Source organism: Lissotriton helveticus, chromosome 5_1, assembly GCF_964261635.1.
Source record: "Lissotriton helveticus chromosome 5_1, aLisHel1.1, whole genome shotgun sequence".
NCBI lineage: Eukaryota > Metazoa > Chordata > Amphibia > Caudata > Salamandridae > Lissotriton > Lissotriton helveticus.
In genome coordinates, this window is record NC_136065.1 from 359,698,935 (window position 1) to 359,726,552 (window position 27,618).

The following is a 27,618-nucleotide window of genomic DNA, read 5'->3' on the forward strand; positions in this document are numbered from 1 at the left end:
TGTATGTTAATCGTTTTTTCAACGTTAGTGTTTCCACGTATTTTGTAATTGTTCCAACTTGCTTTCTTTTCCATGTTTTTCCACCCTCTTTTCCAGCCTCATCTTTCTGGCGGAGGCGGGTGGGTTCGCTAGTGAATCCAGAAAGATCTTCAAGCTGCAAAACTACACCGACAGGTAAGAAACTATTCGTTTTGCAGCGTGAATCTTTCTGGATTCACTATGCTGTGCATAGATTTTGTAGCGGTTTTCGTTACTTTTGTGGCGGTTGGGTGGAAGATGAGCGTTGGTTGCTAAAAATATGTTGAAGCACTTTGTGTCCTACTTGTGCTTCCTTGTTCATCTGTACATCCACGCAGTAGTGCTTCGTGAAAGTGTGTACTGAAGCCCGTGTTGCCGCCCGGCATATATCCTGGATCGGTGTGTTGGCCAGGAAGGCAATTGTTGCTCCTTTCTTCCTGGTGGAGTGGGCTCGTGCCCCTCCCGTTAGCTCCTGGCCAGCTTGCTTGTGGCAGAACTGAATTGTCTGTGCGATCCATCGGGCTATGGTGTTTTTCGTAACTGGTTTGCCCATGTAACTGTTAGCGAAGGACACAAAGAACTGTTTCGTCTTCCTGTGGTCCTTCGTTCTTTCAATGTAGTGCATCACAGCCCTTCTTGCGTCTAGGGTGTGGAGCGACCTCTCAGCGCTTGTAGTGGGGTTTTGGAAGAAGCTAGGGATCTGAATACTCTGATTCATGTGGAACCTTGACACCACCTTTGGCATGAAGTGTGGGTCAGTTCTCATCACGACCCTGTCACTGTGTATCTGGATGTAGGGTTCCTGCAGTGTGAGTGCCTGCAGTTCGCTCACCCTTCGTAGTGAGGTGATCGCCACCAGGAAGGCCGTCTTCATTGTCAACATTTGCAGTGATGCTTTGTGGATGGGTTCGAAGGGTGTTTTCATGAGCTCCGTCAGTACCACGTTTAAGTTCCAGGCCGGTGGCGGCATTCTCTTTGGCGACGCTATTCTTTTAGCCCCTTCCAGGAATCTTTTCACGACTTGAGATGTGAAGAAGCTTCTCCCTGTTTCTCCTCTTGTGTATGCCACAATCGCTGCTAGGTGCACTCTCAGTGAGGATGAGCTTAGCTTTGCCTTGATTAGGTGTGTGAGGTACCTTAGCACCGTGGACTCCTTGGTCAGTCTCCTTTGGAGTTGTTTTTTACAACACCATTGAGTGAATCTTTTCCACTTTTCCCCATAGCACTTGCGAGTGCTGGGCCTTCTTGCCTCTCGCAGCACCCGCAGGGTGCTCTCTGGTAGTTTCAGGTGTGCAAATTCTAAGTCCTCAGGAGCCCGGCTGAGAGGTTGAGGCTCTCTGGCTCTGGGTGTAGGATTCCTCCGTTTTCCATGGAGAGTAGGTCTCTTCTTTTTAAGAACTTGTGGGGAGGCCCCTGCGCCATCTCCATTATCTGAGAATACCACGTCTGTCTGGCCCATTGTGGTGCCACCAGGATGAGCGTCATGTTGCTCTTCATGCATTTGTTGAGCACCCTGGGGATCAGTGGTATCGGGGGAAAAGCGTAGGCAGATGTTTTTGACCAGCTTATCCATAGGGCCCTGGGACCGTGCCTCTGGTTGCCTGGATGCAAAGTATTGGCATTTTGCATTCCGGTGTGTTGCAAATAGGTCTATTGTTGGGGTGCCCCACTTCCTGAATAGACTCTCTGTGGGATGCTGAAGTCTGCCTGCTGAGCCAATCCGCTTCCACATTGTCCTTCCCTGGCAGGTGTATGGCTAGCAGGTCTATTTTTAGTGGTATGGCCCATTTCCAGATCTCTTGTGCCAAGTTTGACAGCGGGAACGATTGAGTTCCCCCCTGTTTGTTTATGTAAAACATCGTTGTGGTGTTGTCTGTTTGTATTAGCACCTTCCGGTTGTGTAGGTGTTTCTGAAAGGCCTTGAGGGCTAGCAACACAGTTTTCAGTTCCAGGTAGTTGATGTGCCTGACTGCATCTGTAGGGCTCCACAGACCCCTCACTCTGAGCCTGTTCATGTGTGCGCCCCACCCCTTCTGGGATGCGTCTGTGGTGATGGTCACTGTTGGGTCCGGTGGTGTTAGAGGTTTCCCTTCTGTTATTCTCTCCTTGGTCCACCACCTTATCTCTTCCTGCACCCTGTGCGTTACAACCACTAGATCCTCCCAACTTCCTGTAGCTTGTGACCATTGTTGTTGCAGCCACTCTTGGAGTGGTTTCATTTGTAGGCGTACATTGGGGACCAGGTGGATGCATGATGCCATCATCCCCAAGATCTTGCTCACAGTCCTCACTGTCAGAGATCGCCCCTTCTGGTAGTGACGTTTCTCCCTCAATAGGCTGAGCGTTCTCTTTTCGCTTAGTAAGACTCTGCATTGTATGGTGTCGATCTGGGCTCCCAGGAAGATCTTCACCTGCTCTGGTTCCATGGAGCTTTTGCCCCAGTGTATGGAGAAACCCAGGTTTGCTAGCGTTCCTGTCACCTGTTCTGCATGCTCTTTGCATGTCCTGTAGCAGTTTGCCTTCACCAGCCAGTCGTCGAGGTAGGGGTACACGTGTATCCTCTTTCTCCTTAGGTGTGCGGCCACTGCCGCAAGGCATTTGGTGAACACCCTTGGTGCGGACTTTAGGCCGAAAGCTAGGGTCGTGAATTGGTAGTGATCCTTGTTTACAGTGAACCTTAGCATGTGCTTGTGCTGCTTGTTCATGGGGATGTGCAGGTATGCATCTTTGAGGTCTATGGTAGACAAGAAGTCCCCTGCTTTTATCTGAGGAATGACCTCTTGTAGGGACGTCATTTAGAATTTTTGAGTTTTGACGTATTTGTTCAGGAACCGTAGATCCAGGATGGGTCTTAGGCTTTCGTCCACCTTTGGCACTAGGAAGTAGTTTGAGTACACTCCCATGTTCCGTTCTTTGAAGGGGACCCGTTCTATGGCCGCTTTGAGGAGGAGTTCTTGGGCTTCCTCTTGCAGTAGTTGCAGCTCTCTTCCTGAGTGCTGTCTTTTCCTTGGTTTTCTGTTTGGTGGCCTTTTTTCCAACTCTATGCAGTACCCGAACTGCATAATATTGAGTATCCACTTGTCTGTTGTTATTTTTCTCCACTCCTGGAGAAAAAGTCTCAATCTTCCTCCCACCAGAGTTGCATGTTCCTTTGTGTCTTGTCCGTGTAGCCCTCTCCTCTTTGTTTTCCCGTGCTCCTCCCCCGGAGGGTGTGGGTAGTAGAGCACCTTCTCTCGTGTGTAGTCACTTAGAGGGGGGCTGTTCGCCGCCTCTTCTTCTCTGGCCCCGTCCATTTCCTCTCAATCGAAAGGACTGGCCCCTGCCTTGGTAGTTCCAGTTTTGCCTCTGCTGCCCCTGGTGGCCTTGGCTGTCACTCTGTTGCCCCTGGTGGAAACTCTGGTGAGAATCTCCTCGCTGGCTTCCACCTCTACCGTTCGGCCTCCGCGACGGAGTGCCCCTTCTCATCCCTCTGAACTGCAGGGCTCCCATGGACCTTGCCGTCTCGTTGTCCTTCTTCAGTTGCGTGAGCTTATCATCAACTGGGGCTCCGAACAATGTTTCACCGCTGAAGGGTGTGTTCAGGATGTTGTTCTGGACTTCAGCCTTGAATCCTGAGATCCTGAGCCATGCTTGCCTTCTTTCAGTGATGCCTATAGCCATCAGTCTGCTGGATGTTTCTGCCCCGTCCAAGGCTGTCTTCAGGCATGAGTTGGCGATGCTCTTCCCTTCCTCTACCAGGTGTGCTCCTCTGTCACGGTATTGTTCCGGGAGGTGTTTGAGCAACTGTTCCATCTCCTCCCAGTGCTGGTATTGATGCCTATTCAGGAGGGCGTTGGAATTCGCCATCCGCCAGTGCGTCGCAGCGTTCCTCTCAATCTTCCTGCCCGTTAGGTCCATCCTCCTGCTTTCTTTGTCAGGTGGGGGTCCGGATGTTGTTGGGACGTTTGCCCTTTTCCTGGCCGTTGCAGCGATGATAGAATCCGCTGTGACGGAACCCTTGATGTAAGCTGGGTCTTCGGAGGAGAATTTGTACTTCTTCTCGGTCCTCGGCGTTACAGATCTGCATGTAGCCGGGTCCTTGAAGGCCTCCTTTCCCTGGGCCGTGATACTCTTGAGCATGGGCAGGAACTGGCTCCTTGTCTGTATGGGGAGCAGTGTCTCGAGCAGGAAGTCTGCTTTTGGCTTCTCCTCTTCCAGCTTAATTCCATAAGCTGTTGCCGCCTTTCTTACCACCTCATTGTATGCCCCAATGTCATCCGGTGGCGAAGGCCTCGAGGGGTATGTTTCTACCGCCTCCTCTGGGTTTTCGGCCTCGATGTCCTGCCATTCCTGGTCTTGGGCCGTCGAGGAACCTGAACCGTAGCTCGACTGCTGTTCCCCGTAATCCCCCTCTGTGTAGTAGAGGTCCTCCTCCTCTTCGTGCTCCGAAGGTTCCGGAGTTTTCGGCGGCTCTTCGATGTCGAACTCTTCGATCGCCTGTACCTCAGCGACGGTCGGTGCCGGCTTCGGGGGAATCTTGTAACTTTTCATTTTTTCGTCGAAGTCCTTCTTTCTCTGAAGGATGCTCTCCATTTCGGCCTCGAGCCTTCTCTTTTTTCTCTGCATTTCTGCGGCCTGTTCGTCGTCGAGCGTTTCGGCCGCCCTTTTCGGCGGCGTCGTCGACGTCGAAGCTTTCTTCGGCTCTTTTTCTTTCGACGTCGAAGTCGAAGGCCCTTTTTCCGGGGCTTGCTTCGATGACCTTTGCTTTTCGCTGGTCTTCTGCCTCCGGGAGTCCTTCTCGGAGGATCCGCTGGGCTCTTTTTCGGAGGATGCAGCTTCGGTCGTCGATTTGCTCGGCGCCGGTGCTTCTTTCGAGTCTCTGTGCTCTGACTTTCGAGAGTCTGCCTCAGGTTTACGAGGCCCTGTGGGAGTTTTCGGGGTCGTAGACTCTCTTACCTTATCAGGCGTATTCTTATCGGTCTCAACGACCGTGAAGTCATCTGGTCCTTCGGCGATGTTGTCCTCATCCTCGGTGGAGAGGCCAAGTTCATAAAGCCTCGGGGCTTGGCCTTTGCCCTGCATCGTGTGGTGAGCCGTCCTCTGTCCTTCTCGAATTCGGAGTGTCTTCGGCTTGAAGACGGAGCAGGCGTTGCAGTCTCTGCTCTCGTGGTCGATTGGCAGGCAGAGGTTGCAGACTGGGTGCTGGTCCTTCTGTGCGAACTTGTGGTGGCAGTTCTTGCAGAATTTAAACGGCGTCTTGTACATCCCTGCGCTCAGGGGGCCCCCTGTGTGCGCATTCCTTCAAGGGCGTCGAAGATTTAGAAGTTCTCTCCTTTCTTAGTCGTCTCCTCGCTAAAGGTCCTCTTCTGTCGATGTTCTCAGGCCTTCACCTGTGAGTTTTTGCTGTATTTTCTTCTTTCCTCCTCCAAAACTTCTGGAGCTTCACACGACGATCCAGACCCAATGGCGGAAAAAAGAATCTGAAGATGGCGCCCAAGGGTGGTAGCTTCCGCCGGAAGCACGCCGACGTCACCGAAAGGACACCAAATGGTGGGACGTCGACGCCCACCTGGGCTACGACAAAAAAAAAGACTACGATTCCGGACCCAACCACCAGATTGCGGAATATGCACAGCATAGTGAATCCAGAAAGATTCACGCTGCAAAACCACCAGCTCAAATTCAGCACTGTTCTCCATCAGACCATATTTCCTCAACACAGTATTCAGTATTTCAGACATCCTTGCAACCAGGGGTGCTTTAGAAGCTTGGGCAGGGTTGGGTGTCACTTGGTAGCATGAGAATCATACCATCTTTAAGCTGTTCTTTGACTTTCATCACTAATCTCTAAAAAGAAGGTCAACCCAGGAGAAAAGTATGATGGAGCAGAGTGGTAGGGAACAAATGAAAGAAGAAAGCACAAAAGGCATGAAGCTTTGTATGGTGGATGAATAGTTTGATGAAGAGGATGTATGGCGAGGCAGATTAATGGAAAAATGGATTCACGAAGAATAGTAAGGATGTGTGTGGAGAGAAGGGTGAAGATGAGGTAGGGTGGATGATGGAGAGAAGGAAGAAAGGATGGCGAAAGAACGAAATCTAGTGTGTGGGATGGATGTATGGATGGAAAAACGGATGGACAGATGAAAGGGAAGGAAGGATGGAGAGAAGGAGGGAAAGAGCGAAGGTTGGATGAATGATTGAATTAATTGAGAACCGAGGTGTGATAGGTACCATATGGTCACATTCTTTTCAGAATTCTTTTGCATGCTGGCAAGTTCGCCTCACTCCATGTCGTTCAGGATAATTGTTTAAAATGCAAGGATTTTTTTTTTCTGGCTACTCCTTTGCTCGCAACATTTTTCTTTGGTTTTGCAATAGCCAAATTTGGTGAAATGAGAAGGAAGTGAGCAAATTGTATTAATACAGGTGGAGTGTGTAGTGTTACATAACTACGTAAAATGACTGAGTGAGATCCCTTATGCCAAGGGTTACCTAAAATATGCAAAAAACAGCACTTTGCCATGGATTTCCCATATAAAAAGAATGACCTTAGCATGCCAGGGTGTGTTTTTTGGCACTGATGCCTTCTCTTCTGCTGAGAATTAACTCGAATAGGCCAGCGACAGCATGTTGCCATTGGTGCCTCCATAAGTGAGGAACATTTTTAGAATGCCAGGGCCTTCAGCAGATTTGGACACCTAACACACACTCACTGTCTCACTAAAATGATCACACACTGTCCTACTCATTATCTCATTCACATGCTCACACAGTGTCACTCACTGGCATGTTCACACTTTCTCCTTCACGCGCTCACGCACTGTCTTCACACTGTCACTCACATGCTCACTCACACACTCACTCATGTTCACTCACATTCGCATTCTTACACTCTCTTTCACATGCTTACATATTCAGTCACTCACATGCACACTACAAGCTCACACAGTTTTTGCTTGGATATTGACACAGTTTCAGTCATACTACAAACTCTCACTCAAATGCTCACACTGTTTCACTTTCTCACTTTAAGGCTCACAGTCACTCACATTGCTCTTTTATTTACACTTACACACACACTCACCCTGTGCATAGAACATTTGAGACCATTTTATTATATTTTACTTACCCCTCAGCTGCTTGCACAGGACCAGCTCTGGCTCCTCGGCTGCCAGGCAAAAACACAGCTCCCATCTAGAGTTGAAAGCCTTCACAGTGCTCATAGCATGAGACTCAGAGTTTTCAAGTGCATGTTGATGCATTGCATAGGCATCACCTTTCAGCTACCTTCAGTAGCGCCTCTGGCTTTACCATTCCACCATTTACCAACCAGCGATGCAAGCTGAGAAAGTGTGGGGGTGATGACTAATTGGAGAGTATGGCTGAAGTTTAGAGCACCTGGAGCCTACCTTTATCGAGCCCACCCCAGCACATCAACAGAGTCATGGCATGTCCAATGCATGTCCAATGCCAGGGGGATGTATGATGGTACAACACTGTACATAACACCGCAGTACCATCACAACGCAGCTTTTACAACGCAAGTCGTTACCAGTATGATTTACTATTCCAACTCCAGCCTACATACAGTAGGGAAGGTGTTGGAATAGTAAATCACACTATTTCTTAGTCTAGAGCACCCTCCAGCGCAAGTCGTGGTAACGACTTGCGTTCTAAAATCCGTGTTGTAATGGTACTGTGGTGTTATGACCGTGTCGTAATGGTTGTTTCCCTGCCAGGGCGGGGAGGAGGCATGGCATGCCCAAGGCCAGGGCAGGGACTTTGCCAACCCTGGACAATATGTCTGACGGATGGTGCAGCCATCAGTGGTGGCTGGCATCTATGGGGAAGAGGGGGCGGGTACGTGGGGAGGGGACTGGGCATGGGCAAATAAAATATACATATATTGTTTAAAAGAAACACTTACATTGCACGTCCTGTGCTCCGGACCTCTTCATTCTCGAGTGCAGGGCTGCGGTCATGAGCAAACTCCCTTGACCAATCCTGCTGCTGCTCACATGCAATGTGTGAGCAGCACTCTGATTGGAGGGAGCAGCCTCACTCGGAACTCCACACAGCACTAGAGGCCTGCACTTACGTTCAGCACATATGTCTTAAGACAGCTGGGTTGAGAGGTTTATAGTGCGCATGTCTGCTGGCCGCCCCAAGACGGCCAGCCAAAAGAGACTTGCACACAATTTAAACAGTGCAAAGGCAGCCCTCTAAACACCACTCCTCCGTGCTGTCACTCAGCATGCCCCGCCCCGTCCTGACGCTTGCTTCAGCAAGGAACTATGAAAAATAAAGTGGTAATGAATAACCATTTTATTTTTCACCTAGGAAGGCTTTGGGGGGCATTTAAGTAAGTGGGGCAATATTCCTCCGCTTCGACGGAGGAGCTGCGCCGGGCAGGCACCTTCAGACAAAGATTACTACCTCAGAGCACTTTACCCTCTCTCGCGTCAAGGGTCAGCATTAATTTCTACTGTACTAAACATGAATAATAATTTCTTATTCACAATGAGTATAGCAGGAAAGAATGGACTGAAACAGGGAGAATGTAGCTGTGACTCCCATAGGAGTCCAGGCTCCATAAAGCATAATGCTCTGGCTGCACACAGACAGGATTCCATTAACACAAGTTTGTGCAAAGACAAGGCGGGACAGTCAATATGCCTTAGTTACATTTTAAAATAAGTTTGTTTTGTGTCATTAAAACAGCTTTAAATGTTTGTCTCAAATCGCTCCACAATTTACATATTAAATGTTCCCACGCCTTCCTGTCCATGCCACTGCTTCTGGCTTTTCTCAGACTTCAGAAGTCCAGACTGTTGGTACTGCAGAGTATTGTAAAGAAGGGAAAATGTACAGTCATATGTGGCACAAAAAGAAAACTGAGCTTTAGGAGATTTAGAGCTCCATGGAAAGTCAGAGTGTGTCTTTTGGCTCAAGATGCCCTTCTGGCAACAGCAATGCTGCAGGCGTCAGCCTATGGCTAGCAAGTCTGAGGGCCACGGAGCCATCTGCTGCTATTAAAAGATCGCACTGATCTGTATTAAATGCCATGTTTTCTGCTTGCAGGAACAAAGGGCCAGATGTATCAACATGCCCTTTTGCGATTTCTTAATAGCGATTTTTAAGGAATCGCTATTTAGAAATCGCAAAATGGTATGTATGTAGAAATTCGCTATTTTTTAGCGATTTCTTAAAATTCCTTAATTGCGATTAGCAAATTGCTAATCGCAATTAAGGAATAATTTCCCATTCATTTCTATGGGCCAGGAGGCCTATAGGAATGAATGTGAAATTATTCTCAATTTGCGATTCGCATTTTGCTAATCGCAAATTGAGAATAATTTCAAGGGTGCAGGGGTGTCTCAAGAACACTCTGCTGCACCCCTGAAAATGACATGTGTGCGCATGTATGAGCGTCACATGCCACCTTTACAAATTGCATAAAGTGCATTTGTAAAAGAAATCGCAAATTACCACCAACTACAAGTTGGTGGTAATTTGCGATTTCTTACCCTAAATTCGCAATTCTCAAATGGTTGATACATTGCATTTAAGAAATCGCAATTTGCGATTTCTTAAATGCTTACGCAAAATTAAGGAATCGCAAAATTTGCGATTCCTTAATATTGCGAGGCATTTTTCTTCATACATACCCTTTTACTATTTTTTAGTCACAAACGCGTTTGCGACTAAAAAATAGCTTGATACGTCTGGCCCAAAGACATTTCTGTGCATGCTACAGACTAAGCTGTTCCTAGGGACAAGTGTGAATCTACAATCAATAAACATTGACAGACTGAGAGAAATTAGGAATGAAATCCACTATGTGCCACAGTAAAAGGGCAGCACAGAAAGGGCATCATGTCACAAGCTGCCTATCTAGGCTTTGCCCAGTGTACCCAACAAAGCAGAGACCGAACCCATTGTACATTACCTTGCTGGCAGAACTCCCCTCTCCAGCCTGCGGCACACATGCATAGCCCACTGATGTGATCACATGTGGCACCGTTCTGGCATCTGCAGATCCCGCCACAGTTCTCGCCATAGGTGTTAGTGGGACAGGCTGAAAGGTGCAGATAAATAAGTCAGGCAACAAAAGACATCAAGTGCTACCAGAAAATTATAGGACCCTTAAATGACATTCATGTAGCCCTTACTTCCCATATCGAGCAATAACAAGTTTTAGAGTATTTCCCAAAATTTAGGCCCATATTTACCATTATATCACGCAGTACAGTAAGTCACCTGGCTGCGCTATGTGATAGGGAAAGGACAAGAATGGGCTGTACTTAACATTGCACGGTGCATTTCTGCCTTTCCCCAGTGCTGGTGCACAAAGTGCTCCCTAGCGCCAACACACGCACCCTTGCACTATGGTGCAAGGGTGCGTGCATTGTTGGCAGGATTGTTTTTGTGCATGAAGGGGCATCTTTCTGCACAACAATCACCTGAGGCATTTTCCTCTTTCTATGTGTGCTGCAGGATGCAAAAATATATATATCAAAAATGAAAAACAAGGAGAAATAAACATATTTCTCCTCATTATGCCTCAACTGGAGAGGGGTAGCAGTTTTGTGCATTACCAGAGGGGACACAGTACCTTCAAACTACATCATATACAACCTTAGAAAGAGCACATGACCTCAGGAGTCAGGATCTTTCGGTAAAGATGATCGGACTGGGGCCTCGGGTTGGCGCCACAAGTGGTAGAATGCAGGGCCGGACTGGGAACCGAAACAGGCCCTGGCAACCTGCTCAGCCAGCACCCCTGGGGTCAGAGGGGTTGCAGCCGAGCTGTTTGGGATGGCCTGTTTTGGCCGATTTTGTTACAGGGGGCCGCTATTACCGACCCCTGGGAACAAAAACGGCCCCCAGGGGCTCAACACCGGCCCCCACCCTGGCGGCCCACTGGGGAAATGCCCGGTGCCCGCTACGGCCAGTCCGGCCCTGGTAGCATGGCTGGGATCATTGGTAGTGGCATGTGCCGGATCCTCCAAGAGTCCCATCTCTGACACTGATGCTTGCAGAGAGGCGGGGCATCCAAGAGACTTACCTTTAGAAGAGTGACATTGCTCGAAGTTGCGGTGTCTTCTTTTTGTGCTTCCGTTTTGATGACGTTGATGATGACAGCAACTCCAAAACATCCCCAACTGAACACTTCTCCATTTCTGCCTCTATACACACCCCCCATAAGCACTTTCCTTTCCTTGCTACTCTTTTCAAATATTCACAATCATCTTCTACTCATCTTTCACATATCATCAAAATATCTCAATTTACTCTTTCCCTCTTCAATCCCTACTTCTTCAAATATCCAAATTCTTAATCTCTAACCCCATGTCCACACACATCTTCACTCTCCCTCTCCTGCTCTAATCCCTTCTTTCGAAATACCCATCTTAATCTCTACCCTCATATTAGCCTCTCTAAGGGCCAGATGTAGGAAGGCAAATACCGGTCGGTAACGGCCGATTTCGGCCGTTACCGACCGGTATTTGGAGTTTGGGATGTAGGGGCATGTTAAAATACAGATTCGGTAATTTTACCGACTTGCTAAAATAACGATTCGGTAAAATTACCGAATCTGTATTTTGACATGTAGGTAGCACTGTAATCAGTGCTACAGGGGTTTAAGAATTCGCAATTTACCACCAACTAGAAGTTGGTGGTAAATAATGAAAACCCCTTAAAAAGCATTTCTTTTGCTTTTTAAACAGTGCCATGTTGCAGACATACATGCTCTAAGGGCACGTATGTCTGCAACATGTGCACCCATGCACAATTGAGGGGTGCAACAGGGTGTCAAAGTCACACCCTGCCACCCATCAATGTTTCCCCCAATTAGGCCCATAGGAATGAATGGCAATTACCGAATCGGTAAATACCGATTCGGTAATTACCGAATCATACCGATTCGGTAATTAAATCGGTAAAATTACCTACATCCCGATTGCCAGTTCTTAAATACCGAATCGGTATGATTCGGTATTTAAGAATCGGTAATCTGGGATTACCTACATCGGGCCCTAGATGTTCCATTTTGTTCCCTGTACACTCTATTGCTCAGTTCAAATTAACTCACTTCACCACATTCCTAGGAGCCAAAAATATGTAATGTAATGTATTAGAATTTATAGAGCCCTTACTATCGATGACGAGGCGTTGAAGCGTTTTATGCCGGGCAGCATGCTGCTCTGGGACGCAGGTTAGTGGTTAGTCCAGTGTTATTGGTTATTGTTGGCTACTGAGCTTAGTTTTGTATGCTCAAGCAAAGCAGTCCAACCATGCACTTCAGTGTCTTTGTGGCAAGTTAAAGTGATAGAAGTTAGGTGTGGTCATTAGTGGGGAAAGATTCAGGTCATTCAGGTGTTTAATGGGGTTATAGATGGGCTTAGAGAAGATTATGTAGTGTATAATTTGTAAAAGAATAAATGCTGGGGCCCACAGTCTTACTAAGACGGCTACGACTGGCACTTGGGAGTGCCAAATACCAATGCTGTGTAGTCTTTATCCCATCGCATGCCTCTAGAATCTACCACCAGAAAGTCCCAGCCTCTTTATCTAATTCTCTCAGGTTCTTTTCAATCAAGTCTTTCTTTTTGTGACGCTCTTTTCCTGTCTTTCTCCTTCTCCTTTCCTCTGTTTGTGTTTTTCTCAGTCTTATCTAGTATGATGATGAAAAATATGTGTTGGTCTCCAAAAATAAATGCTGGTGGGCCCCACCTTCAACCACTGGCTCAAATTAAGCACTGAGGTTATGTAGTAGTAGGTTGCAGTTGTATAAAGCAGCCGCAGCCCATGCAGGTAAGAGCGGTGGGGCGGAGGATTTCGATGGACGATGACGAGGGAAAATTATTTATTTATTTAATTTTCCCTTGTCATCGACCATTGAAATCCCTACACGGCCTCACCGCCCCACTGCTCTTACCTGCACAGTCCACCTGGTATAAGGTCCAAAAAAAGGAGAGGTTGTGATCTTTAAAAATAGTTGGATTTTGCAGAAATGTATTAGGAGATTAAGGCAAACATTCATGTGATTTAGAGACGGTTATGAGGTGAGAGACGAGGCATGCAGGGGATAAAAGGGAAAGAGAGAGTCACATGATGTTTTAAGTGAAGTTCAGTTTTTCATGCCATATTTTGGGAATTTATAGAGCATTTTTTGAGATGGCATGCAATTTGGAGCTGCAAGACTGTAGAAAGAAAGACAACTATTTTCTTGTCAAGACAGTGCTATGTTAGGTACATGTGATAGGCACTAGATTCCGTGAACTGTCTGTCCATTGCTCGGCTACCACTAGACCACCGCTCCAGCAAGGACAGCGGATCAGTTCAGAGCATGGAAGCGTAAAGTAATAGCTGGACATAAATTATCACTGAAAAGAGATTCTGCAGTGCTGAAGCCCATGTCCACTGATATTCATACTGAAGTAAGGCTCACAGTATTACTCACGTAACACAGTGAGATCCATTTAGGAAATTTCTTGTTTGACATGGCACATGGGGGGGTGAAGGGGGGGGGGGGGTGGTGAGGCTATCTTACCAGACAGTGGAAATGTATTGCAAGCCTTCCCGGGAAAGGAAATTCAGTTACTGAGGTGAGAGGGCTCCCTTTAAAAATTCAAGCCTTTGCTAGCAAGGGACTGCTGATTAGACTTCCTGAAACACAGCATTTTCTTAGATGGTAAGGGTGAGGGATGGGACTGTAGATTCTGTTGTGAGATTGTCACGGGCAACCATTAGGTGAGGAGCGAAAATCTACGCCTACTGAATAGTAGTCCAGTTTTCAGTTTCAACCGATTTGTCTGGTAAACACCCACTAGAAGAAAATCAGTCATTCGAGGTAGAAACCAAAAAGCACCGGAATATGCCACTAGAGGGCCCCCACTTCCCCCAGCAGTGCTACCAGACCTGCTATAGTTTAGCACAGTAGGTGGCACTGGCTGCAGGAAGCTAGAGGTGTGTCAAGGGTACCCTCGGCCCATAAAAGCAGTGCTTCTGCTGCCGCCTCCATTCGGTTGCTTCTGCCACCCGAAGTGAACCATGACAGGACACCTAGAAAGCCGCCCACCGGAACTTCACGCCCCTTTGTGGAAGGAAGGCGGGGCATGAGTGGTTGCCGGGGAAGGGGTCCCAGCAGGTAATTTAATGGGGGCTGGGGAGGGGGCATTGCATCAGTGCCTTGTGGAGATGGGGGTCCCAACAGACCATTATTTTTGCAGGTAGGAGAGTGATGTGATCAGCTCCACCACCCCTGTTACAGTCACAAAGCACAAATAATAGAGGGGCTGGTGGACACAAGAGGAGACGTGGCTATGAATCTAGTGAAAGAAATTATTATTTTTTGATTGGTAAGTAATTTTACATGTCACTTTGACTGAAAGTTTCTCTTTTTAAGAATTTGCAAAATTCCATCTCATTCTGTAAATACAGGTGTGGTGCCATAGGTCAGTGTACACTAAACCTTACACTGACCTATGACCCCACGTTGACTTTTATTTTTGTTTCGAATGACTTCGTTATGTTTTAATCCTATACTGTGAATTGTCTCTTGCGGCCTAATCGCTCTGAAGATTAAGGGTTTGATCCTGGTATCTCAACTGTCATGTGTCTAGTCAATTATGAGACAATCACATTTTAAAAGAATATAGGGAAAGATCATTTTTCTTATTGATTGGCACATCATTTTTATTTTTATTTCAACGTTTTCTGAAAACATTTCTTTCTCAGTATATCATGCCACAAAGCTAACATCTAATTCTTTCTCTCTCTCTCCAGTGTTTCAATTTCATTCTGTAAATAGAAGTCCATCTGTGCACTGACAGTGTACACTAACCTATTTCACCGCTTTGACTTGTATTTTTAGGTAAATATCATGGTTATGTTTTGATCAAACATAGTAAAGAGTCAGTATTAAAGGTTAAGGTCTTGGATTCTCAGTCTGAAAATAAAGGCTTTTTCCAACTGTCATTGCCTGATGTGCCTGGTCAATTACAAATAGTTCCAAATTTAAACGCATATAGTGACAAATTAATTTTCATCATTGATTGGCAACTAATTTCTCTTTTCATTTTAACTCCTTAACCGCGGCGCCAATTTCGCCGCAGTGCGGGAGTTCTAAAGAGTGGGTGGGGCTGCGTCGGGCAGCGGTCGTGCGCAGCACGGCCAATGCGAGCACGGAACGGGTTAAGAGAAAAAGTTGTTTTTTAAGCGTATCATGCCCAAAGTTAAAAGCAACTTCTTATTTTATTGCCATCCCTCCAACGCAATCTGCAAATAGAAGTCATTGCGCTGCCATAGTTAAGTGTACACTAATAGTGTACATTCACTTATTCCACCTCATTGATTTGTATTTTTGTTTCAAATGTCGTACTTACGTTTTGATCCAACATAGTAGAGTCTCTTACAGCCTAATGGTTATGATCTTACAGCCTGATTCATGTAGTTAATAGCGCTCGCAAAAGGGCCAGATTCTGAGAATCTGGCCCTTTGCGAGTGCGATTTTTGCATTTGGTATTCACAATCCCAAATGCAAAAATCGCTATTTAAGAATTCGCATATTTGCGAGGAATGGCATTTAAGGAATCTCTAATAGAGATTCCTCAAATGCTATTCATGACACAAAAAAAAATTGCGATTTTACACTTTTGGGCCCCTATTTACCGAGAGGTCAGACCTCTCGGTAAATAGCAAAAACTCAGAAAAATGCTTTTAAAAGCATTTTTCTAAGTTGCATGTTGCACACACACATGTCCTTTGGACATGTGTTTTGCGCAACACCTGTTCAAATGTGCATTTTAGGGGTGCTACAGGGTGTCCTTTGGACACCCCTGGCACCCTTCAAATCGCTATCTGATTTGCGAGTAGCAAATTGCTACTCGCAAATGAGGGATACTCCCCATTCATTCCTATGGGCCTTTTGGCCCATAGGAATGAATGGGGAGTCATTCCTTTTTTTGCGAGTAGCAAATTGCTACTCGCAAATAGAGAACATGTAGGAATCGCTATTGATTTAGCAATTCCTACATGAATGCCGTTTTGCGTGTCCTCAATAGCGAGTCGCTATGATTCGCTATTAGGGCCACGCAAAATGGCCCGTACATGAATCAGGCTGTATGTCTTTTACTGGGAAGTTTAAGGGTGGATTGAGGCTTCTTATTAGAAATGTGCATATTCAATCACAAAGAGTTCTACATTTTAGCAATTGAAATGAAATTAAATGAAAATAGTTATTTGTAAAGCACGCGGCTACTCACATAGAGTGTCCTGGCGCTAAACCACCACAGCCGTAACAGAGGAGCTCCGCCTACCCTACTGAAGTACTATTTCTGGAACAGCCATGTGCACCTATTGGTCACTGTTGTGTTCATGGCTTTACTTTTCGCATATATGACTATGCCCTAACGTACAATATATTTCTTTAGCATTGCTTTATGTTTTATTTTTGCTATGCAATCAACACTTTTTAAAGGAAGTAGCTACCAAAGCCAAAATATGATCACCTCTCATCTGGTCTGATAAGGGGTGACCAATAGGGAGACTGTGTGGCAAAGAAAATAAATGCCCAGGGTCACACAATGTGGTCAAGCAGGAGGGACATAGGACTTGATACCCCCTGTGTACCTTTTGCTCTGTACCCCCAGGGGACCTAAGACTCAGCACTCTAAGGGGACCTAAGACTCGATGCGATTGGGAACTTCTCTCTTAGTACCAAGGAAGAGACCTCTGGCTCAATGCCCCAGGAGGAGCTAGTGCCCGGAACCCCTGGTGAACCACTACTCTCCTTTTCACCCTCTATGCTATCACCTAACCCATCATGACCATTGCAGGTGAGTATGGCTGCAGACATGGCCGGTTTGCAGGATGACCTCAGACTATATAAATTATTCTCATTTAAATTAATCAAATTTAAATTTATCTCATGTACCAATCTGGAACATATGGTAAGATTCAGGCCCTCCCTGACCTCCATTTGGCATACCCACTCTAACCCCTCCTCCCAGTGATGCAGCAGTGTTATATAAGTGCAATGCAAAGTATTCGAGCCAAACTCATTTCCTCTTTTTCAAATCACCGGAAACTCGTGACAAGTATCATGTTAATTACTACACACTCATCCTTTTCTAACTTTAAATGCCTCTGTTCAAAGGCAATCTGACGCCCACAAATCCTTAGCCGCCAGACAGTTTAAATGGCATAATAGTGAGACTTTTTTTCCTATGATTCATTCCACTTTCCAAGTTTGTTGTTTCATTTAAACTGCCTATTTCCACGTGGGTTAAATTCTGTTACCAGTCTGTGTACTGAGATACCCAAGTCCCGGGAAACAATTGCCCTACATATTGCTTACAAATATTAAGCTCAAAATTAGTGCATATTAGAACTAAAACTAAAATATTTAAGTTTTCCAAAAATCAATGAACACTCACTAATCCATCTGATAAAGGAGATTAGGGGGCCTATTTACTAAGATTTAACAGCATGTTTGCATCACATAAGTGATGCAAAATAAAGCAACATCCTTCTTTACTAATTTACTTTCCAGTGCTAAACTTCTTTAGAGCTGGAAAACATTTGAAAGTAGCGCAAAGTAGCTCTATGCGCTGCTTTGCATTACTTAGCGCCAAGGCGGCGTACCATGGGTGATGCATGGCCGTTCCCTTGCAACCACCCAAGGTTTCTGACGCTAATCCCTATTTACTTAAAAAAGTAGACAGGGTTTTGCGTGAGTAAATAGTGTCCATTTCAAATAGGCGCTATGAAGGAGAAATGCTTTCATTTCTCCTTCCTTTTCCGACTTTGTATGTGTGCTGCACTGTACAGCACGCATGCAAAGTGGGAAAATGTTTAAAGTTAGTCTGAGCGCAGTATTTTGTACTGGGAGGCTCTCCTAGTACAAAACCTAAGCTAGACTCACACAGACACACTTGTACTATGGTGCAAAGGGGTGTACATGGTGCACAGCAGCTGATTTCAGTGCCGGCGCTAAGGAGAGGGGATAAAAGTGACATATTTCTGTAAATATTGCGCAATCCTGATCTCTTCTTCTCGTTCAACGCAGAGCAGCTTTTTTGCCTGCTGCGCTGCATTGTTTTGCGTGAGATTTTAGTAAATCTTCCCCTAGGTGTTTTAACATGATCCTTACTGAACTGGCCTATAAGGCAATCGCTTAATGTTCACAGCGCTACAGAACAATGAAAGGAATATGGCAACTGCAACTTGTGAGTAGCTCTTCCCTCTTGGCCTTACATAGGTTCTGGCTAATTGTTGTCTACAAAAGCAAGGTGGTGAGTAAAGTGATGTCTCACTGGATATGAATGACCATTGACTGAAATTCATCGAAAGGGGGGGGTGCAATTTGCTTCTCTGAGACACATGACATTGTAAATGTTCATTTTTTTCAGTGATACAAAAGCAGGCTTGCCAAATGGCTCTGTCTTAATTACTCCAGGGTTGACAACCTCTACACAATGGCCTTGTAGTGCAGGTGCCTTTACACTATATTGTAGGATCAATATAGACCTGAGAAGTCGGCCAACCCTAAACAAATGATGATATAACGCTGAAGCGACAGATGCGTCTTCACTGCTTCCTGTAAGCTGTTAAATATTTCAAAGTGGAACAAGCATTGGAAATGCAATCGGGCTCGGATTTATTTGAGTTTGAGCTAATGGCATTGTAAATGGCAATGTCTTTTCGCCATGTGTTATGGAGTGTGTGCATGTGGTGTGTAGTGAAATTATGTGGGTTAGATTTGAATTGTAGCAATGGTGGCATGCTGTGCTTTACATGAATATGTTTAAAAGTAAAGTGTACCATACTGAGATTGCTACAATAGTTAATTGTGGATGCGTTAACAATTGATGCGTGCACTGATGGCTGGTGGTGTATGTGACTATGCCACACGGGTGCCACTGCACCTGCTGCACAATGGTAGCTACGCCACACTGGTGGTACTACACCTGCTGCGCAATCATAGCTAAGTAACACTGATAACACCTCACCTGCTCCACGAATGGTAACTACGCCACACACTGGTGCCACTGCACCTGCTGCACAATCATAGCTAAGCAACACTACCACTGCACCAGCTCCACCAATGGTAGCTACCAATCACCGGTACCACTGCACATGCTGCACCAATGATAGCTACGCCACACTGGTGCCACTGCACCTGCTGCACAATCATAGGTAAGCAACACTACCACTGCACCAGCTCCACCAATGGTACCTACCACTCACCGGTACCACTGCACATGCTGCACCAATGATACCTACGCCACACTGGTGCCACTGCACCTGCTGCACAATCATAGGTAAGCAACACTACCACTGCACCAGCTCCACCAATGGTACCTACCACTCACCGGTACCACTGCACATGCTGCACCAATGATACCTACGCCACACTGGTGCCACTGCACCTGCTGCACAATCATAGCTAGGCAACACTACCACTGCACCAGCTCCACCAATGGTAGCTACCACTCACCGGTACCACTGCACATGCTGCACCAATGATAGGTATGCCACACTGGTGCCACTGCACCTGCTGCGCATTCATAGCTAAGTAACACTGATAACACCTCACCTGCTCCACGAATGGTAACTACGCCACACACTGGTGCCACTGCACCTGCTGCACAATCATAGCTAAGCAACACTACCACTGCACCAGCTCCACCAATGGTAGCTACCAATCACCGGTACCACTGCACATGCTGCACCAATGATAGCTACGCCACACTGGTGCCACTGCACCTGCTGCACAATCATAGGTAAGCAACACTACCACTGCACCAGCTCCACCAATGGTACCTACCACTCACCGGTACCACTGCACATGCTGCACCAATGATACCTACGCCACACTGGTGCCACTGCACCTGCTGCACAATCATAGCTAGGCAACACTACCACTGCACCAGCTCCACCAATGGTAGCTACCACTCACCGGTACCACTGCACATGCTGCACCAATGATAGGTATGCCACACTGGTGCCACTGCACCTGCTGCGCATTCATAGCTAAGTAACACTGATAACACCTCACCTGCTCCACGAATGGTAACTACGCCACACACTGGTGCCACTGCACCTGCTGCACAATCATAGCTAAGCAACATTACCACTGCACCTGCTCCACCAATGGTAGCTACCACTCACCGGTAACACTGCACATGCTGCACCAATAGTCTACGCCACACTGGTGCCACTGCCCTGCTGCACAATCATAGCTAAGTAACACTGATAACACTACACCTGCTACACAACGCCATCTACCACACACTTGTGCCACTGCACCTGCTGCACAATAATATCTAAGCAACACTACCACTGCAACTTCTCCACCTATAATGCTATGCCACACTGGTGCCACTGCACCTACTGCACAATGGTAGCTACGCCACACTGGTGGTACAACACCTGCTGCGCAATCATAGCTAAGTAACACTGATAACACCTCACCTGCTACAAGAATGGTAACTACGCCACACACTGGTGCCACTGCACCTGCTGCACAATCATAGCTAAGCAACACTACCACTGCACCTGCTCCACCAATGGTAGCTACCACTCACCGGTACCACTGCACATGCTGCACCAATGATAGCTACGCCACACTGGTGCCACTGCACCTGCTGCACAATCATAGCTAAGTAACACTGATAACACTACACCTGCTACACAACGCCATCTACCACACACTGGTGCCACTGCACCTGCTGCACAATAATAGCTAAGCAATACTACCACTGCAACTGCTCCACCTATGGTGCTGTGTCACACTGGTGCCACTGCACCTACTGCACAATGGTAACTACGCCACACTGGTGGTACTACACCTGCTGTGCAATCATAGCTAAGTAACACTGATAACACCTCACCTGCTCCACGAATGGTAACTACGCCACACACTGGTGCCACTGCACCTGCTGCACATTCATAGCTAAGCAACACTACCACTGCACCAGCTCCACCAATGGTAGCTACCACTCACCGGTACCACTGCACATGCTGCACCAATGATAGCTACGCCACACTGGCGTTGTGTAGCAGGTGTAGTGTTATCAGTGTTACTTAGCTATGATTGTGCAGCAGGGCAGTGGCACCAGTGTGGCGTAGACTATTGGTGCCATGGCACCTGCTGCACCATCATAGCTAAGCAACACTACCACTGCACCAGCTCCACCAATGGTAGCTACCACTCACCGGTACCACTGCACATGCTGCACCAATGATAGCTACGCCACACTGGTGCCACTGCACCTGCTGCGCATTCATAGCTAAATAACACTGATAACACCTCACCTGCTCCACGAATGGTAACTACGCCACACACTGGTGCCACTGCACCTGCTGCACAATCATAGCTAAGCAACACTACCACTGCACCTGCTCCACCAATGGTAGCTACCACTCACCGGTACCACTGCACATGCTGCACCAATGATAGCTATGCCACACTGGTGCCACTGCACCTGCTGCACAATCATAGCTAAGCAACACTACCACTGCACCAGCTCCACCAATGGTAGCTACCACTCACCGGTACCACTGCACATGCTGCACCAATGATAGCTACACCACACTGGTGCCACTGCACCTGCTGCGCATTCATAGCTAAGTAACACTGATAACACCTCACCTGCTCCACGAATGGTAACCACGCCACACACTGGTGCCACTGCACCTGCTGCACAATCATAGCTAAGCAACACTACCACTGCACAAGCTCCACTTACTGTTTCTTCACTCCCGCTGCCTACTCAAGTTGTAATTTGCTATTGTGTAAAGGAACTGCCACTGTAGATGAAAAGTCAAGTAACATTTATTTAATCTCTCCCCCGTACTGAACGAGTGGCTTTCCTGCTGCATTTTGAATTTTATTTTATGCACGACTGCTGATATGGCCGGATGCTGATTTGCCTCTTTGTAAAATCATATTTTGGAAAAGCTTCCAGAGAGGACTGACAGTTTGCACGTTTTAGCCTTCTGCCAGAAATGTATACATAAACACGGTTACTTCTATACGAGTTGTCAAAACACTAGACCCTTCATTTATTTGCAAAAGGTGAAAATTGATAACAAATCAAATTGTGTTCTGCCATACCGTAGCCCATACCGTATACACTTACACATGAAACGATGCACACAAACGCGCGCCCTCCAAACGCACTGCAGAATGGTGAACGCGCCCAGAGCATCTGGATTCCATTACAGCGGCTCTCTGACAGCTCCTAATTAAAAGGTATGGACGGTCCTGCGCATAACCGCAGACGATATGCAGGAAGTGCCCCACGAGTAAAATATATGGCCTATTGCATTACGACTACTATAAACACGGCACAGCGAGGACCAATTACCATTCAGATTGGAACTAAAAGGACTGAAAAATCTCGCGTACTAAGGAATTTTTCCTGCACGAGTCAGAAACCCCTTAACAATAGGAGTTCGGAGCTCCGCCCCCCTGCTTACGCAGGCGTGACGTAGGCCGAGCCCTAAAAATGGTTGTTTTCATGCAATATTACATGATACAGTGAAGGATGGGGTATATAGAAAAAGCACTAGTTTTCCCCTCACGCTTGGTAGTGATACAGCTCATGGTACATAGCACACATTAACTAATTGAAATCAAGGTAAAGATGGATGGTCACTTACTCTCATTGCAACGGACGCCTAGCCAACCAGGAGGACAGACGCAAGCCCCGGTTACATGGTCACATCGAGCACCATTCATGCAGCCACAGGGTTTCCCACATTCAATGCCAAAGAAGCCTTCAGGACAGGCTGTGGAAAGAGCAATACAGATTCAGAATTAGCAAATGAACAAGCACAACCCTAGCAACATCAAAACAATGGAGAGATAATACAAATACTTTTCCTTTAGCTACTTTAGCCCAGAAGTGACAGCACAATCCAAAGAGACAGACAGATTATGGCCATTACTTAGAGATAGTTGCATGTGGGTAAACTACCAGCAAATGTTAGATGCTCTGCAGGCCACCCTGCTGCCAACCTCCTGCTCCCCCTCCACCATTTTGAGGTGGGGGACTTGCAGAGTTCAGGAGCCTCAATTGGCTCCGCCGATGGAAGTCCTTTGCCTGCCAGCCTGTTCACCAGGTCACAGTGATGGTTGCACCACCCTATTTTAGGCGTGACAGGAGTTACTTATTTTCACTGTCTGGAAAACTGCAGGGAAAATGTGCTCTTAGATACAGGGAGAACCCTTTTTCCTTTGGGAGTTTGTGTGAAAAAAATATGAATTCAGAGCAGGTGAAATATGGTGCCCGCTCGACATTCAGTCCTGCCTTCAGTGCATCCACCATACCTGTGGGTGGATGTACGATGTTACAACGCGATCAAAATGATCGCGGTACATCACGCATCTTTTACAACGCAAGTCGTTACCACGACTTGCGCTGTAGGGTGCTGGACTTAGGAATAGTAAGATTTACTATTCCAACTCCAGCCTACGTACAGTAGGGAAGGTGTTGGAATAGTAAATCTACTATTCCTTAGTCTAGAGCGCCCTCCTGCGCAAGTCGCCACGACTTGCGTTGTAAAAGACGCGTCATAATGGCACCGCGGTGTTTTGACCGCGGTGTAAAGGTTGTAGACCCCTCAGAGGGAGGGAGGTATTTGCAAAGGTCCTTGTCTAGATATAGAACTGTGGGGCATATTATCAAGAAAGGGCGTTAAAATTATCGCCGCTTTAGCGGCAGGAAACTGCCGATAAAGCGGCAATAAGGGGCCTGATAATATACCCTTGTGAATTCCCATAGCAGTCCAGGTTCTGGTGTGAACCTGGGCTGCTATGGGAATTCTCAAGGGCATATTATCAAACCCATTATCGCCGCTTTAAAAGCGGCGATAATTTTAACACCCTTCTTGATAATATGCCCCTGTGATCTTAGATTTATGGGTTTTAATTATTTGCTTGATGGGACCAATTGGTGACATATTTTTTACTGAAACAATTCACTTTTCCTTCCAGTTAAGCACTTGACATTAAATGTAATAATGATGAGGCTAAACAATTCTGTGCGAACCATCTATTAAAAAGACAAAACTAGCATTGAGAATTCAATTACGTATAGGCATGCATTGATATTGTGAGTGTGTTCCGGGTACAATCTTTGTATACATGCATATGTGTGCTGCCGAATGAGGCTGCCACTTTAAGGGTGCTTAGGGACAATAAATGTTCAACTGTGCCTGAAAGTAAAAGCCAACTGTGCCAGAGAGTACAGGCTGAGTGTGCCAGAAAACATGCCGAACACATCAGAGAATAGACACAACTCTGTCATGAATTACCCACAACTGGAGTAGAAATACTGCCTAATAACTCAAAGCAAATGCCATCCTGTGCTAGAGAAAACATTCAAGAAAAATATGCTGAACTCTGCCAGAGAGTACACTCAGCATAATACACTTAATTATGTGGGAGAAAATACACCAAGCAGAATATGCAAGAGACAATACACTAACCAGTGCCAGAGAATACAATAAACAGAAAACACTTAAAGAGGATACACCAAGCAAAATACAATCAAAATACAATCAACAGTATTAGGGAATTCATGCAAGAGAATGCACTAATCCTTGCCAGAGAATACACAGAGCATGTGTACAGCATAACCTTTTCGGGGACTGGGTGCTTAGGAGCCAAGCTAGGAGGGTGTGGGGTTTGGGCTCTGTTAATCTTTTCTCTAGTGTGGGGGAGGGAGAAGCAATAAGCTTTTTTTATTTTTCCAACCTCACACCTCCACCTGAACAAAATTAGACCCTATAAACAATGTATAGAAATGTAAATTAAACTTAAAACAAAGTACACATGCTTACAGTAAATAGTTAATCTTTAAAAGATGGACTCTGCCCTATGGGAGAGACACAGCTCCTTCAGTACTGGAGCATCTTCCACGTTTAAAAAGGCTGTCGAGAGCAGGCATTCTGTTTTCCAGGAGCAATTCCTACAGGGAACTGAAGCAATGTGATCTTAAGGGGAATCGGGCACGTGGAACCTGGTGCTAAGGTAGCTTTGAGGATACCAATGGTTCAAAATATTTCTGGGACAAGGGGGTTTTGGTATAAAAAATACAATAAAAAAACCAGAAAATGGATTCTAGAAAATGCATAAAAAGTTAAAATAGATATAAGTAAAAATAAAAAAGTAGCCCTTGTTGAAAGTTTTTAGTAATTTTTTAATATTCCTGCTCCATTTGATTATCATGTGAGGAGCTGCTGGTGTTTGATAGTGTTTGTTAATCCTTCTTTATGCTGATGAATTTGGGGTTTAACTGTTATTATGGATAATTTGTGATAACGTTCAATCTTTTACAATAAACTTTCAGCAACACCGCTGTTTATGGCGATTTCCGGTAGCTTTAATGTGTTTTGTGTAGTTTGTTACATCTATGTAGCATGTCATATCTGTGTTATATGTGATAGCTATGTCCTAAAAGACTCTGGATAACTAGACTTATTTTTGTTATTTTCAGAACATCTGCTGCACTTCGATGTTTTGGGCAGTGATTCTATTTGGAAGACTTTGTGCACTCTGACTTTTGTCATGATTGTTTTAGGTGCACTGTTCTTTTGGGGCCTTTGGGTATCTCTGCCATGTCTGATGACTCTTTATCACTCTACGCTTTTGATAATTTCAGTAGCGGCCTGTGTCAGGGAAATATGGTTGAGCAGTATGGGGGGGCAGTGTGGTGGAGGGCAGCACATGAGAGCGGCAGCTCATTGGAGGAAGTGAACAGTAACAATACCAACAAAAAAAAAACTCACCTGCCTCCTCGCTGCTCTTCCAGCTCCATTGCCGCACATGCTGACTCCCCTACAGCCAATCCAGATGCTGCTCTCATGCTGCTGGCAGCATGAGAGAAGCGCCGGGATTGGCCTGACCGCCTTGGATTCACACTCGCAGAGAGACTGGGAGCCTGTGCCTGCTGTCTCCAACCCCGAAATGCAGCTCGTGTTGTAGACAGCCCAGTGCGCATGACGGTTTGGCCATCCTAAGACGGTCGGCTAAACCAACATGCACACTGACAGCAGTGTCCACCATTCCTCTGTGTCCCTCGTCAGTTGTCACGATGGATGACCCCGCTCCCAAGACGGCTCAATGAAGAAAAATAAAATTATAATACACCTGTTTTATTATCATTTTATTTTTCTCAGATGTGCATCTGTTGGTGGGGGGTGGGGAGTGCGGGAGGGGGGTGAAACCCCTCCACCATAATGGAGGAGTCGCCCCTGAATAATTTTGTTTTAGCCCTCCTGCGTCTTTGTGATTATACGTAGCCTTTGTAATATTTGACATTTTTGGATATTCCAATTAATTTGTAATGGCTTTACGGTAGTGGTGCTAATTTAATTGCTTTTTGCAACTCTAAATTAAATAATGCATTATGTATTTTTAAACATGCTTGATGTTCTTGGATTTCTTCTTTATTTTGCAATTAAGGTGTACTACTATTTTTATTCATCCCGGTAAATGATGATTCAAAGCACCCAAGCTAGTGGTTGATCATTTTGAAGAGCACTGCGACTAATTTGATGATTTTGGGCTGTCCAGCAATTAGCTGATGAAATTAGGAAGCAGTTCTGTCTGGACCATTTTGGGTGCATATCCTACGTCTGATGATTTAGGGAAGATTAGCTATTTTTATAATATTGGGCAGCATTGTTGCTCTATGATGATTCTGGACAGTCTCTCCATTCTTTCTGACTAGGTAGTGCTGATATGGTCTGGTGATTTTCGGATTACTTATTTTTATTACCTTGCATATTTCTGCTTCTTTTTTATTTAAAATACACACATGAAAACAATCTCAATTAGGACTTAAATAGAGCAAGGGGTATAGAAAGATATCTAGTTTTTTAGTGCTACTTGACAAGCTGAGTCATGATGCTTATGCATATTGCACAAATATGTTATCCTATGCCTTCTTTTTATGGAGCCTGGTGAATGCCCTGATATGAAATAGTGCAAGTAATATGTGGGAAGTGTAACGCTTTCGAACGGCATAATGGTGCTCTAATGATGTTGAAGGATATCTGAGAATTTGAGGAGTCCCAAATTAAAAACTCTTAATAAGCCTCTTGCTATGGGAAACCAGCCCTGGAAGTAAAGAACATGCTGGTCAGACAACTCCTCTGAAACATTAGCTTGCTTAATCTTCCCGACGGCCCCCAGCGCCTTGACACCTTCGGGTAATTGTTCGTGCTTTACAAATTCTGGACATAATTCTCTCTGATAGAGGTGTGAACTGCACTCAAAGCAGAAAACCCCTAACTTGCGGTTGCTGCCCGGCTAGTCCCCACACCAGGCTTCTGCGCAATATTGTAATCTGGTTTGTCTGGCCCACCTTTGCTTATTCATTCAATAGCTTAGAATGGTTCAGACCAGATCCATCCGGATCACTAAACATCTCAGCAAGATCAACTTGTATCTGAGTTGAGGTCTGTGTCCACTTTGAACCATATCTCAAATGACAATAAGAGGGGAACGCACCGACAAGTCCAGCAGTCATTCAGGAGATTGCTCCCTGTGACGGAATTCTGAAACGTTCTTCCAGCCCTCCAACCTTCATTCAG

The 27,618-nt window shown here is 46.0% G+C and overlaps 1 protein-coding gene across 1 annotated transcript in view; it reads right to left on the reverse strand.

Moving 5' to 3' along the window:
- LOC144754551 (uncharacterized) overlaps window positions 1–27,618 on the reverse strand; it is a 484,785-nt gene that overhangs the window by 104,704 nt on the left and 352,463 nt on the right. The window contains exons 20-21 of the mRNA XM_078642483.1: window positions 22,678–22,806; window positions 9,950–10,078 (exon numbers count right to left, since the gene is read on the reverse strand). Coding sequence (XP_078498609.1) covers window positions 9,950–10,078; window positions 22,678–22,806 — 258 coding nt within the window. The remainder of the gene's footprint in view (window positions 1–9,949; window positions 10,079–22,677; window positions 22,807–27,618) is intronic.